Source organism: Triturus cristatus, chromosome 2_1, assembly GCF_964204655.1.
Source record: "Triturus cristatus chromosome 2_1, aTriCri1.1, whole genome shotgun sequence".
NCBI classification, from domain to species: domain Eukaryota; kingdom Metazoa; phylum Chordata; class Amphibia; order Caudata; family Salamandridae; genus Triturus; species Triturus cristatus.
The window spans coordinates 1,158,451,861-1,158,467,381 of NC_140581.1; the positions used below are offsets into that span (position 1 = coordinate 1,158,451,861).

Below are 15,521 nucleotides of genomic sequence, written 5' to 3' on the forward strand. Positions count from 1 at the left end.
AGCACACCTCAGACGTCAACACATTCACGTCTTCCCTTACCTGGACGACTGGCTGATAAAAGCCGCGTCCTACGACCAATGTGTGCAGCATACAAACAGCACCATCCAACTGCTCCACCAGCTAGGCTTCACGGTGAACTACCAAAAGTCCCACCTCATACCATCTCACACAAAGCAATATCTCGGGGCCACTATAGACACCTCCAAGGGTATTGCCTATCCAAACTCAGCCAGAATCACAAGCATTCAAGCCTTACGCAAAACATTCCTTCCTCAACACTCTCTTCCAGCAAGAGTGTTTATGAAGCTCATAGGAATGATGGCGTCTTGCATCTTCATAGTGCCCCATGCAAGACTCCACATGCGTCCACTTCAAGAGTGCCTAGCACAACAGTGGAACCAGGCCCAGGGTCAGCTGACGGATCTGGTGTTGGTGGACGGCCGCACACATCACTCTCTGCAGTGGTGGAACACCACAAACCTTTCCAAAGGGCGGCCGTTCCTGGACCCGGTTCCTCAGGTGATTCTAACAGCGGACGCATCGCTCTCCGGCTGGGGAGCGCACCTCCTACACCTCACCATGCAAGGTCTATGGACGCCACAGCAAAAATCGCTCCACATCAACCACCTGGAGCTCTTGGCGATCTTTCTAGCCCTAAAATCTTTCCAAAAACAGATTTCGGGCAAAGCAGTCCTCATTCGCACAGACAATATAACTGCGATGTATTATATACAAAAACAGGGGGGGACACACTCTCCCCAGCTCTCCCGCTTAGCCCAGAGCATATGGAGATGGGCAATTCCCCAAAACATCTTTCTCCTGGCACAGCACGTTCCAGGCGTACAAAACACCATGGCAGATCTGCTCAGCAGACAAACACAACAACTACACGAATGGGAACTGCATCCACAAGTTCTTCACCCATTCTTCCAACAGTGGGGGCATCCTCAGATAGACCTCTTCGCCACCCACGAAAACAAAAAATGCCCAAGCTTCGCCGCCAGATACCCACACCCATTGTCCAAGGGCAATGCGATATGGATGAACTGGTCAGGCAGATTTGCATACGCCTTTCCACCTCTCCCACTAATTCCATTAGTGGTCAGGAAGCTACAACAGCACTCCCTCACACTCATTCTGGTAGCTCCGACGTGGGCCAGGCAGCCGTGGTACACCACGCTACTACAACTGTCAGTGGTACCACATCAAAAATTGCATCTATCCCCATGCCTCCTAACCCAGAACCATGGAGAAATCAGGCACCCGGACCCAGCTCAGCTCAACCTGGCGATCTGGCTCCTGAAATCCTAGAATTCGGATACCTTAACCTTCCCCCTGATTGCATGAACATCATCATGGAAGCCAGACGTCCTACCACTAGAGCATGCTATGCCGCAAAGTGGAAAAGATTCGTAATTTACTGCCGTAACAATACAATCAACCCTCTAGATGCATCCATACAGCACATAATATGCTATCTGCTCCATCTTCACAGGTGTAACCTGGCATATTCATCCATACGCCTACACCTAGCAGCGATCGCTGCCTATCTACAAAACAGGCAGCATTTATCACTCTTCAGAGTGCCCGCTATTAAAGCCTTCATGGAAGGCCTTAAACGAGTAATTCCTCCCAGGGCACCACCCTCCCCTGTATGGAATCTAAATTTGGTTCTTACACGTTTAATGGGTCCGCCCTTCGAACCAATGCACAAATGTGAGCTACAGTTTCTCACCTGGAAAACAGCTTTCCTTGTAGCTATCACTTCCCTTAGAAGGGTTGGTGAAATACAGGCGTTCACCATACAGGAACCCTACATACAAATGCATCACAGCAAGGTCATACTTCGCACAAATCCGAAGTTTCTGCCCAAAGTCATTTCCCCCTTCCACCTCAATCAATCAGTGGAATTACCTGTCTTCTTTTCGCAACCCCAATCTGTTGCAGAAAGGGCCTTACACACGCTTGATGTAAAAAGGGCGTTACTATACTACATACAAAGAACGCAACCCTTCAGGAAGACTAAACAATTGTTCGTTTCCTTCTCTCCACCACATAAAGGCAACCCCATTTCAAAATCAGGGATAGCTAGGTGGATTGTAAAATGCATACAAATTTGCTATCAAAAGGCAAAGAGAACATTATCTGTTCCCCCTAAAGCCCACTCTACAAGAAAGTTAGGGGCTTCTATGGCTTTTCTAGGGAATATACCCTTAGATGACATCTGCAAGGCAGCCACATGGTCTACACCGCACACCTTCACAAAACACTACTGTGTAGATGTGCATTCCAAGCAGCAAGCTAGGGTGGGCCAGGCTGTACTAAAGACACTTTTTCAAACAGCTGCAACGGATACCGGTGGTCGCCGCTAAGGTTGGGTACTGCTATATAATCTATGCTAAGTGTACAATCTGCAGCTCATATGCCTCGAACGGAATATGCTACTTACCAGTATGCATCTGTTCTTGGCATGTAGAGCTGCAGAGTTGTACACGCCCACCCGCCTCCCCGGCTACCTGTATCCGTTCCAGTACATCTTATTTAGATACAACACATGGGTTTCTCACTGTTATTACTACGCTCCATCATTTCCCTGTTGGCGAAAAACAATCTGAGGATGGAGCCGAAGCCCATGCGCAGTACGGACCGAAGGAGGAGTCACCAAACTCGTGACTTCCAAAGACTGTCCAAGAAGAAAAACAAACTGCAAACATCCGGGCCCAACACCAGATGGCGATCTATGCTAAGTGTACAACTCTGCAGCTCTACATGCCAAGAACAGATGCATACTGGTAAGTAGCATATTCCTTACCCAGTATGCATCTGTTCTTGGCATATAAAGCTGTAGATTCATATGCACCCACCCGCCTCCCCAGGTACCTTTATCTGTTGCAGTATTATCTTACTTAGATGCACTATACATGGACCTCTTTCTACTCTTACTAACTCCATCATCACCCTCACGGCAAAACAATCCGGCGATGGAGTCGATGCACCATACGCACTATCACCAAAGGGAGGAGTCGCCTACCTCGTGACTACAAAGACTTCTAAGTGTGGAGTTGGTTTGTATGAAACCTTGAAAAACTGAAAACGTTCAAAAACTGAATTACTTGCCTTTTCTCTAGGAAATGTCCCAGTGTGATATCTAGACATACCACACTGAATAGAAAACATTACTTAAAAAGTAATCTGCAAAGTAATCTCAAAAGTAACTGTAAAGTAATTTTTACTGTTGACTTACCTGTAAGCAAACCAATTGCATCCAACTGCATTTCAATTGTATTTCAACTGCAATATAGCTGCAAAGTATTATTTCACTTACCTGCACCAGGCCTGGCTTGCCTCTAGAAATAAAATAAAATAAAATATTTTTATACAAACAAATTGGTCTGGGTTCACGCTTTGTGTGTGTGACCTCATTTCTTGCCTCAGTGTGTACAATACATTTTTTTAACACTACTTTCTGATAAAGCCTTACTGCTCGCCCACACTACCACAAATGTAGATTAAGGTATTATCTACTTTTACATATGTCTACCTTTGGGGTTCAACTGGACACTGTGTACACTATACTTCACTTTGGCATAGTAAATACAGAGCCAGCTTCCTACAAGAGGTGCAAGCACCAACTCGCACAGGTTGCAATGGCAGGTCTGTAGTCAGTCTGAGTGGTCTCTCATGGGTGGCACAATACATGCTGCAGCCCATGGGAGACCCATGGTGTACCTATGCCCTGGGTACCTTAGTACCATATACTAGGGACTTATCCGGGTACACCAGTAGCCAGTCTGGAGTGTACCGAATACTCACCATATCCAATTTACTGAAGAAGCACAGAGACTGGGATCCTGGTTAACAGGATCCCAGTGAGACTAGTCAGAAAAACAATGACACCAGTAAAAAGTGAGGGTGACCATAAAAGCTGATCCAACTTTCCTATGTATAGGTATATATATCTGTATCTCGAGGTCTATATTTCTATGTCTTTTCATAACACGACCTCCATGTCATCTTTTCAAGATAGTTTTCAAAATAGTTTTCTATGCATTGCTTTTCTTCCCCACCTCTTGGTGGTTCTCCCTGTTGGGTGTTTTTAGTGGTGTTCTTCTGCCTAGAGTTCTCACAGGACAAGACTTGTTTTTGTTTTGTCCTCAGATTTGTAGCAGAATCACACCTCATGCTTCCTCTACTGTACCTGTGTTCGAGATTTCTCCTCGGTTTTCACCCAATATAGTCTCAATTGCTGTTGGTACATAGAGCTTTGCTCTGTTATAGTTCCGGTGGCCCTGATATTCCGGGCTTCACCTTTTCATTGTTTCAATTCCCACATGGGTTTTGGGTATTATGTCAAGTCATCTTGATTAGTGACTTTCAACATGTTGGTTTTCCATTGCCATGGGTTCTGCTTACCCATGCCTCTCCATCTCTTATTTACTGTGATTCTTCCACGTTGCTTATGGTGAGATGTATTTTCCTTCTCACCTGATTTTCTCACGCCACTGGTCTTTTCTGTCTTTTGGTAGACCACTTGGTTCTATGTACAGATGTTTTGGTGGGGTCAGTTCACAGACCCACCTCCAGGGATGGTGTTGCTATGCTATCTAATTCTAAGGTAAGGAATCTGCAGCTAGATGTCTATATCAGATGGACTAGTTACTTACCTTCTGTAACACCTTATCTGGTAGAGACCTAGTCTAGCTGCAGATTCCTTACTGACCCACCCATCGTTCCCATTCTGTGAACTGTTTACTTCTTGCGTACACGATCAGTTTCTTGAAATTGTTTTATAGTACATTACCACTTGTGGTGGCTGATTCATTATGTAGTACGGTACCACTTGTAGTGGTTAATTCAAAGATGTATCTATCTTTTTGGCACACTGATTCCATAGCCACTTTGTATGGTGGCTCCGCATTTTGGTGTGGAAGTTAGTCACGGAAGAAACTGATGTCAGCGCATCAGGGAGGGGCTTAAACTCACAACGTCACATCCGGTGGACGATGTCGCTACGGAGTCGCACAACGCCCTCAAGCGACGCGCAGAGGTTTTGCTGGAAAATAATTTAGGATTCACTCTGGCCCCTGGGAAAAATTCTAAATTGAGGAATCTGCAGCTAGACTGTCTTTACCAGATGAGGCGTTACCAAAGGTAAGTAAGTTGTCTGTTAATTTGCTGATGACTGCTCTTACAAAAGAGTGGTTTGTGTGAAGAACCTGAGTAGCAATCGTTTTTGCCAATCTGTCATGAGGAAGTTATCAAAGTGTGAGTAAGCTTCACAAAAACAAGACTCTATTTGACATTACTGGTGTAATTTTTTCATTTTGGTTTGAGACCTCTGTTCGAACAGTTGATGAATATTTTCTATTCTTTTCGTAAGGTTTCACGAAGTGTTCAAAACACTAGCTGAAAGTGATGAAGGAAAGCTGCATGTCCTGAGGGTTATGTTTGACGTCTGGAAAAATCATCCACAGGCATGTATCAACAATTTGCTTGAATTCTTTGTATCTTAAAGGGTGCACTGACAGGCCAGAGGGGACTGTATTTCTGGTAACTGAACCTAAAACTTAATTTTAAATAAGCTAGCTTCCACAGTGCACTGAAACACTTAAATAAGTGGGATTGTATGTGTACTGTGGAGACAGTTGATTATTATCAGGGTGGTAGAACGTTTTCTTTCTCCCCCCCCCCCCCCCCCCCCAGAGTTTTATACAGCGCAAACTTGACCCGAATTAGGTATCAGAGCGCTTTACATAGCACCAGTTGCATTACATGAGGGCACATTCATTTTTGTTAGGCATGGGGAGATTAAGTGATTTACCCAGAATCCCAGGATGTTCAGCGTCCTTGCCGAGACTTGAACCCAGTTCCCGAGATTCGAGGTTGACCTCCCTACCCGTTAGGCCAACGCCTCTCCCCAACGTTCCCTGTTGTTCTTCACGAACAGCCTCTTCATGCCTCAATTAGGTTGCAGGTGAGTTTGAAAAATTCTGAAATTTAGTTCCCATGTTCTTCGTCTGGGGTCTTAGATTCTAAGGAATCTGCCTGTGTTTTGAAGCAGTTTTAAATAACATTGTATGATGAAATGATCAGCCATAGATAGATTTCTTATTGTTAAGGTAGTGGGAAGTAGGAAGCATAATTATTTGGACATTTCTGCTGGTAGGTTTTGTGGAGAGGACCATAAAATTGATTGAGCATGTCCACTGAGTCAGTAAATCTTTTTCAGTGCTTTTCAATGTGGTCAAATTTGCACAGGTGCAGGTAGTTTAACTCTGATATTAATGTTATACTAACGTTCTTAAACAGACATTTATGCTAATTTGTAAAAGTTCAATAACATTTTAAATGGGGCATGTGTCCCAGTGCATTTTGGGTTTCAAGGAAGGTGATGAGGCATTTACCGCATGCCCAAAATTAAGACTTTGATGAAGTTGCTGTATTTTCCTCCCCAAACTGGATGGCAGACTTTTGTACAGTAAATTAATGCACAGCAAGCAGCAGACCGATGTTTTCAGATTACTAATGTTTTTGTTATTTATTAACCATATACACAGTGGCTAAGTTTTGCATTTAAGATTAGTGCAAGTTCCGATTTAAACATTAAAGAAAGTGATTAAGAATTTGGCTTAAAGACTTAAAGCGCTGAATTGGGCTCACTACTTTTTAGTCACAATGCAGGATAGTAAAAATGTTTACGTTTTATATAATGAACTGATTAATATTGTCAAAGGAAATAGTGTGTACTATATCCAAATGTTGATTCAGAGTAACACAGAAAGCAAATAATTTATGGATGGGTTTTTCTCTAATGAAAATCCCTGATTAACAAGGTGATGAGCGGCCCAATTGTGAGATATACAGATGCCTTGATTGGCAGGTTTATTCTAGACCCAGAACTTGTGTTCTAAATTCATACCATTCCTAGAATGCAGGTAGTAGTTCAAATGAGTAGTTGGTCCTCTTTTTCTAATGGAAGAAAATCTGTATGAAAGAAAGGAAGCTCTCCGCAGGAACACATAATTACTATTAAGCTATAGCATAGTGAAAACTTTGGTCAAAGCAAGCACAATATTACAGGGAGGTGAAATTAAGGCAGAAACCAATGAAATTTGCTTTTACTTATTATTCCCACATAAGAAAATACCTGTCCTAGTCTATAGGATACTTCTAAAATGTCACACTAAATCAATGTAAACTTTATATATATATGAATCCCCCTCCCCCGACTCACCAAGAGACTAAAAATTGATCAGAAACTTTTACTGCTGTCTGTCTACCTAGAGGGAACTAATAATCTGCAGAATGTGAGTTAGGTTATGAGCTTAAGCAATTAAGTGAGTATCGAGGATTGGCACACACTTGTGGCAGAATTCACAAAATGCTGCTTTGAATCTGTTGCTTGCGGTGAGATGGATTATTTTCCTGGTAGCAAAGGGATTGATCCAGCCAGCTACATTCCATAGATTCAACACAGTGAATGGGTAATCGTTGCAGAAATAATCAGGGTTTGTTAAATATACAAGAAGTTTGAGATTTTTAAGTTGGAAAGGTTCTAGTTTGCTGTTGAGGAAGCTTCCCTTAGTAAAACAAGAGCAGATTACACCAAATAGCTGAAAATAAAAAGGAGGCATCTGATAAAACATGGTTGCTTAGCTTTTTGTTAAGCTTGCTAGTCCTAGGATGGTCTTGGCTGTTTCTAACTATTGGTGCACAGCTGTACTGTGAGCTGGGTGAGTAAACCTATGAAGGGAAGCTTGAGTTCACACAACCAGGGCAAGGGTGTCCTTTTAGGCCTGTCTGAGAGGTGTTGCAATTACTTATACCAAATATCAGCAGAGGTCCGATTCCAAAAATGTTGCTTGTTTGGCCTGTGCTTTAATTTGATATTCTGTATTTTATCTCACATGTTTTGCCTAGTTTGTCTGTACTACTAAAGTATTGTTACTGTTGATTGTTCCGTGAGTTTTATTTCATAAATGAAGACGTTGCTTACCCTGGGTCATTTTTTCCTGATGTTAATTGATATTGTAGCTGATGATTATAACGTTGGCATAGGTCTTTATTTTCCTTGTCTCTATGTAACCGGGAAAAATGGCAGAACTGATGCAATGGGAACTTTGCAGTGCTGTTCTGGAGACAATTCTTTACTTTCGTCACACTCTTTAATCAGCTCCACATATGTAGCCACTGTGCCACCACCCAGTGCACATGAAGTTATTAAACCTTTTAATTTACAGTTTGCCGTCTAGGGATATTTATGTAGTTGACTAGTGTGAGGTAAAATAGATCATCTCTCAGAAAGGTTACCGAAGGTAACTAACTGCTGTGGTTTGCGATTTAGAATTTTTCCTGTGTAAGAAAGCAGCCCAAATGTGATTTTTGCAATGGAGGGACCATCATATCCACCCTTTGGCAGTACATATTGTGAGTACAGAACAGCTAATCTCCTGAGTTTCAAGAAGGTTGTTGTTTTGCAAGGGTTGATAACGTTGTGCTCCAGAAACCTCTGTTCAAGGCATGTGTGTTGTAGATACACACGCATTGCTTAAGTCCGCTATCTAGTGTTAGGTTCGGATGATTACAAGTTGTTTTTGTTCCAAGAAGTTTTCTTCGAGTCACGAGGTTGTGTGACGCCTCGTCTTGGGAACACTGCGCATGGTTGGCAACGGCATCTTCAGATCCTTTCTTTCTGCCAACAGGTTCGGATGTAGTATCTCTTGCTCCCGTTCGAGTCTTAGGTCCGTTATAGATATCGCGACGGTATTGTCTCGATCGGTATAGTATTCATCTCATACTAGGCTTCGTAGCGGGTTTTCAACTTCTCTCTTTAGCCTACTGGCCACGCCCGGCCGGGCAACACTTCTTCATTTCCAACGAGACTGAGAATGACCTGCTAATTGAACACACTCCATTCAGTTTCTGTCCGAAGTGCCACTCCAAATACCCTCACATCGATCAACATCTCGTTTGCAACTTTTGTCTATCGCGGTGTACATTAAGAAGACCCCTGTGAGGCCTGTAAGTCTTTTTGGTCTAAAAAGACTCCTCGAGATCGAAGGGCTAGAAGACGATTAATACTGCACAATAAAATGGACGTTGTCCCCGACATCTTCGGTCGACAAGAAGAGGAAGAAAAGGCTTCAGCGGCATAGGAATTATTTTTCCATACATGACTCGTAGTCTCATTCGGAACAAGCGTTGACCACTTTTCAGCCAGCACAAAAACAATGTAAGGTAAGTACTTCTACCCCTGCTCCGAAATCCAAATCCTCGGCCTTCACCAAAAATACTGTTCACGGGCTGCTGCTGCACACAAGCCATGGCATGCACTGAAAACATGACTCTGAAGCCTTGCCCTCCGGCTCAGCCCCGAAAGTTCGGCCCACAGCAGGGGCGCCTCTATCCCTTCCAGCTGAGACTAGAACATCTCACTCTTTGGTCTCGGCACCGAAAAAAAGATTTGTTGTTTAGGAATTGAACCTTCCTCCATCACCAACAAAGCTTCCTCCACCTAAATGCTTTGTTTCCGGTCCAAAATCTCCTCCAGAGCCAATCCTCTGGCAATTAAACCAAAAACTTGATCCAAAACAGAAAACACCAGAAATTCAGCCTGGAACAAAGAAAATTATGGTACAGCCGCTAAAACCACAAACGCCTAAGAAGCATTTGGGTTTTGTGAAGGCTTTGGAAAGAAGGAAAAGGATGCTGCAACTAGTCCATTTCACATTCACATTCCTACTTCACCTGTACCACAATCAACTCTTCCACCACCTCACTCACCACAATTATCTGAGGCAGGTAATATGTCTACTCAGTCAACAGTAGATGAGGATCAAGACCAACCTCTGCTAGAAGTATAAATACTAGTGTCCTATTAAGAAGACCTGCATGGTTAAGGGTATCTGGAAGAAACATGTAGGAGAGTGGAATCTGACTAATGGTTGCCCCCAACTTTTTGCCTGGTATTTAAGTGGTTTTTGACTAGTCTGGCTGGGATCCTGCTATCCAGGACCCCAGCCTATCTGCTTTCTCCCTAAAACTGTTGTGAGTACTCTAGGTACAAACATAATTGGATGCTGGACATGCCCTACCAGTCCCTTGTAGATGGTACCCTAGGTACCCAGGGCATGGGGCCCCCAGTAGGCCTACCAGGGCTGCAGCACTTATTGTGCCACCCTGGGACAGCCACCCAAACTGACACCACCAGGCCACTACTGTAGCCTGGGTAAGGTGGTGCTAGCACCCCTTACAGGGATGTAGGTACCCTATGTCCCATACCATTACAACACATATACTCTCATAGGTCACCCCTATGGCAGGCCCTGGTAATCCTACAGGGCTGGGTGCTGAGGTATGTGTGAGGGGGGACCCCTACGTGAGTAGGGCCTCCCTGCAACCTTCGTAAAAATATTACTGGGTTGTTTGTAGTGTAGCCATACCATATACTCTTAACCGCATTATAAGTTATTGCGTCATCGCTGTAACTTTGGAATGGCTACACCGAACCATATCGTGTTTGGTGTCAAACATGAAGGAATCATACCCCCAGTCCAGCCATGGGCATGGGGGCACGATTCCCCCTTGCTAGGAGGGTGATATGGGAAAAGCGGTAGAATTTGGAAACCAATTTAAAAGTGCACATGTACCACAAAATGGCTACTGTTCGCCACCTACACGACTCTGGCTGGCTGTTGCTGGGGAAAACCCCAGCCTCGCCATCTGGACAATAGGGCTCCTGTGGCAGGGAGGTGCCAGCACCTCCCCAGACAGGATATGTGGATTGGAACAGGGTGGGTGCACCAAAAGTCCATTCAGAGTTGCACGTAGGCAGCTGCAGAGCCCCAATTCTGCATACACCGCCTGGAACCGGTTCAGGGGCATCCTGCCCCTCGCCCAGGCGGGAAACACACCAAGGGGAGTGGGTGTAGCCACCCTTTCCCGCCTCTACTCTGATTGGTAGGCTCTATTTTGGACCATCCCCTAATCTTGGGGATATATGGGAATAACTTTGCCCTAGAGCCTTAGATTCGTACAGGACTTCACAGAACTGACCTTCGACGAGCTGCTGCCCAGCTGACTGCAGAAATCTCCCTTGGGATAAAGGAGTTATCCCCCTGCTTGGCAGGCACCTAAAAGACTACAAGATACCCGGTTGGAACTTCGTTGCTCTCACGACCTTCGACGCCTTCCAGCAACCTCGAGGTGGGTCTCCAGTGCATCCCAGCGTCCTGTGAGCGTGCCCAGCAAGTCTGAGCACCCTGGACCACGTGGGTGTCGAGGTCCCCGCATACCCCGAGACACCGGCCACCTCTTGTCCAGCACACGACCCCGACCAGTGGGGAAGTTGTGCTTTGGCCCATTCTTGAGCCAACCTTCAAGCAGCATTTGTGCCGACCCTCAGCTCCCTGACCCGCTCCGGTGGCCCGTGGGAGCCCTTTTACGCACTCCATTTTGCTGCCTTCCGCGGTCCCTTGTCTCTCGACTTGTGGGCCCTGACGGAGGACAATCTTCTTTTCTAAGAGTTCCCCTGGTTGCTCCAGGCCTGCTCTACGCTCCCTGCAAAGGAGAGCACCCTCAGACCACGTGGGTCTGCACCAGCAGCTGCTTTGTTCATCTTGCGTGGGTTGGGGTTGCCAATGCTTAGTGGATCCAATCGGGACACTAACACCGCAGCGACCCTCAGCCGACGTGGGACAGTTGCCCTCCAGAAGCTGGCCTTCCTTGAAGCCTCCCGGAGCCCGTGACTGCAGAGCCCAGCTGTACCTTCCACACCTGAAGCACCCGACATCCACGAGCTCCTTCCTGTGAGCTCCCTGGTCACTGTGCTGTGACCCAGACTCTGTCCCCTCTGCTTTCAGGTTCATCTTTGTCTTTTCTTCAACTTCAATCTTCACGACTTCAGCGACACTTCCAGCTAGCAGCAGTTTGGACTCCTTTTCCATAGAAAATCAGCCCGCGACCCGACACCAGAATCGACCTATGCACCCGGCTTCCCTGGGGCAGGTAACAGTGGTACTTCGGTACTTCCGTGGTGGTGGGCTCTCCAAAGCCTTAAGTCTCAAGCCTTAACTTTGTACTGTTGTTAGAAGTGTCCTTAAACCTTAATTATTCAACCGCGACATTCTCCATAGGCTAACATTGCGATCCCGACAGCAACTTCTCGCACTGCACACGCCTCCCGTGGGTCCCCTTCCTCTTAACTGTGGGTGGATTCTTAAGGGGCCAGCGATCCTGAATGCCCTAGGCATTGCCTGTAGAATTGTCGTGGTTCTTATACCACTATTTTAGTATATGGTTTGGTCCCCCCCTGGGGCCCATTGATTTCTGTGCTATTTATTGTGTTTAGAAATGCTTGTTTGAATTGTAACTTTGCCACTAGCCACATAAAGTGACTGTGGGATTCTGTCTAGAATAAATACATATATTTTATATATATACCTGTGTGGGCTACTCTTTCATTTGGTTATTCAAGAGGTTATTATGGTAAAACAATAAGCTTAACACTCCTTCAAGACTTAGCCTGAAGGCTGCTCTCCACAGCTACCACTAGGATAGCTTTCTTTAAAGGTTGTCTTAAACCTACCATCAATAGGAGTCGAATTGGACTGGTGCAAGGTGTCCCTATAACTAGGAACAGCATATGCCAGGCCAACTTCTCACAAAACAGTTATAGCTTCCTTACCTTAGAATTACCCCCAGGTGTCAGATTGGATCCGGAAAGTTTTTCATCAGCAGTACCCCTGCACGTTGGAAGGTAGCGTCGATCGACTCTGCGTTCAGAGTCGTGGTTGCCGGGATGACGTTGCGGTAGCTACATAGAGGCCACCCTCGCACGCTGGCATCAGTTCTTTCTTTTTCCACGTAAGCAAGCGCAGATCCGGAGAGAGCGGTACCTTCAGTCACTTTTTGACTGACATTTTCTCGACTTTGTTTTTTGAGTCCATTGACTCCTGGGGCACGAGGATTCCCCGGCTTAAAGGCTTGTGGTTCCTTGTAACCGACTGATGTTTGTGACTGATCCGCACCGTGTGTGCCTCTACTGCCTGGAGCGCGACCATGACCCCAAGTCGTGCTCCGACTGCCGGACCATGGCCCCGAAGTCTTTGCGGGAGCAGTTCCGAAAGCTACTCGAGGCCCAGCAGTCTGCTTTGCATCGCTCGAGGTCCCGGTCGCGTAGGAGGTTGAGGGACCGGTCGCAGAGCCAACACCATTCCAACACACTTCATCTAAGTCTTCGTACTCGGTCAGGTAAGTCGAAGCACAAAAAGAAGTCGAAGAAGCATCGTCGCTCTTCGACTTCTCCCTGTCCGTCGGCTCCAGGTCCCCCCCCCTTGGAGAGAGGAACTGGGGGAAGCCAGTCATCTGGATATCTAACCAGACCGTGGTATGTTGTCTCCTCCTACCGTGGCTACGGAGGAGGGAGCATCAAACGCAGTGGTGTTGCATAGGGCGGCCGAGGCTCTCCACCTCAAGCTACCTACGGTGGCAGTCAGGACTAACCTCCTGACAGAAGTGCTTCAACCGTCAGCAAACTCTTCAGAGTCCTGGCTGGTGTTTAATGATGCCCTCACGGACATCCTTTTGGGCACCTGGTCCAGTCCCAACACAGGGGCTCCTGTGGATAGGATGATTGCCCGATGCCACTGCCCGGGCGACCCAACTTTCCTCTTCCAACACCCCACCCCTGAGAGCTTGGTGGTCCAAGCCTCCGCCTCCAAAGGCACATTCCCCAACGCATCACCCAATAGGGAATCCAAAAAGCTGGACCACCTTGGGAAGAAAATGTTTTCTTCCTCCAGCTTGGGACTGCGGTCGGTAAACACTGCATGTCTGTTGGGCCGTTACACCCACTCTGTGTGGGATATGGTAGTGCAGGTGCTGCCTGTGAGAAAGTGGCTTTGTATATACTGTTACCAAATAGGTACATGGTGTCCACAGTCCCCAGAGGTTTGCCAGAGGCTAAAGTTAGATATAACCTTACTCTCTAAAGTGGTAGCTTGGTCGAGCAGTAAAGCAGTATCAGAGGGCAGAATAAAGCATTTGTTGCACACACTCAGTCAGCAAATGGTCTCACACACTCAATAACTGAACTCTAGGCCAATGGTTTATATATAAAAATATACGCTTGTTTTATTTTAGAACCAACAATAGGTATTAAAATATACTTTCTCAGAATGAGATGCTTTATATAAATCCTTTTGCAATATGCAATTGGCTTTTGTGGAAAGTTACAAGTGGTTGCAATGGGCAACACAATAATGCATTGAGTTCAATGGAAGTTTCAAGTTATTTGCAATAGATTACTTTTAGGATTACTTTTGGGATTCCAGGACAGGATGCTAGATTCAGTCCTGGGTCAGTACTTGGAAAAAAGTGATAAAAGTCAACTTAGTTACTGTTAGGATTTTTAGACAATATTTTGCTATTTTAAAAGTTAACAGAAAATATTTCATATAAAACAGTCAATGATTCCCTATGGAAGAAAATTCAAGTTGCAGGTATAGTATGTTCTTGTTACTTTTGTAATCCAGTACTGGGTGCCTAGACTCAGTACTGGGACCTTTATCCAAAACAGGTAAGTAATTACGTTTTCACAATTTATACGATTTTAAAAGAATATTTAAAGTTTGCAGAAATCGACAGATGAAATTTCAGAGAAAAGCAGTCAATGGTTTCCTATGTAAGAAAATGGGGTTACTGGTAAATACTGTTGTGAATATTTTTCAAGGTCAGTGCTGGGCACCAAGATCTAGCACTGGGAGCTCACCTAATAGCAGGTGAGTGTTTTCGTTACACGGCTGATTTTTGGTGAATATTTTAAGTTTTGAAAAGTCCACACTTAGAAGAAATTTCAGGAAAAACCAGTCAATGTTACCCTATGGAGAAAATTGAGTTATCGGCTTTCAGGTAAGTACTCGAATGGCAAAGTTAAGGTTCTGGGCACAGACTCAGGGGTCTCCCAGGGTTAGGTAGGTACAGTTGTTACACCCTCAACGGCACAGGGGCAGCTGGGTGCAGGGTGAGTTAGGCCCAATGTTATCCTATGGGAGGCAGGGAAGCCTTGGTTGGTGGCTGCTGATTAGCAGGCCACGCGGCTGTGGGAGCTGGGCTCCTGGTCACTTGCTCAGGGCAAATGGGGAAGTAGATAGGTGCAAAGGTTACACTGCCAGGGCCACTCGGGCAGCTGGGTGCAGGGTGCTTTTGAGCCTTCCGGCGCTCAATTGATTTCAATGGGAAAGCTCCGGTTTAGAAAAAGACTGCAAGCTCGGGGTCACAGTCTCCGTGGGGTCATCCTCGTGGTCTTTGTTCACTCTGGCACAGGCCATGCTTGGCGGGTGCAGAGTGTGTAGAGTTCGCGGTTCTGGGCTGATGCCAGGGATTAGAAGCTGATTTTGAGTAGAGCCTCTACTCATGGGAGTCCCAGGTGCTTAGAGCCAACAGGTAGCCAGGTCCTCTGGGGTTTGTGAGGTTGCTGGCCACAAGAGATGCCGGGTTGAGGCAGGAGCAGGTTCGAGGG

General features: G+C 45.8%; 1 protein-coding gene across 1 annotated transcript in view; it reads left to right on the plus strand.

Annotated features, from left to right (window-relative positions):
• Nucleotides 1-15,521, plus strand: part of NCBP1 (nuclear cap binding protein subunit 1) — a 614,484-nt gene that overhangs the window by 406,789 nt on the left and 192,174 nt on the right. The window contains exon 18 of the mRNA XM_085636602.1: nt 5,382-5,475. Coding sequence (XP_085492728.1) covers nt 5,382-5,475 — 94 coding nt within the window. The remainder of the gene's footprint in view (nt 1-5,381; nt 5,476-15,521) is intronic.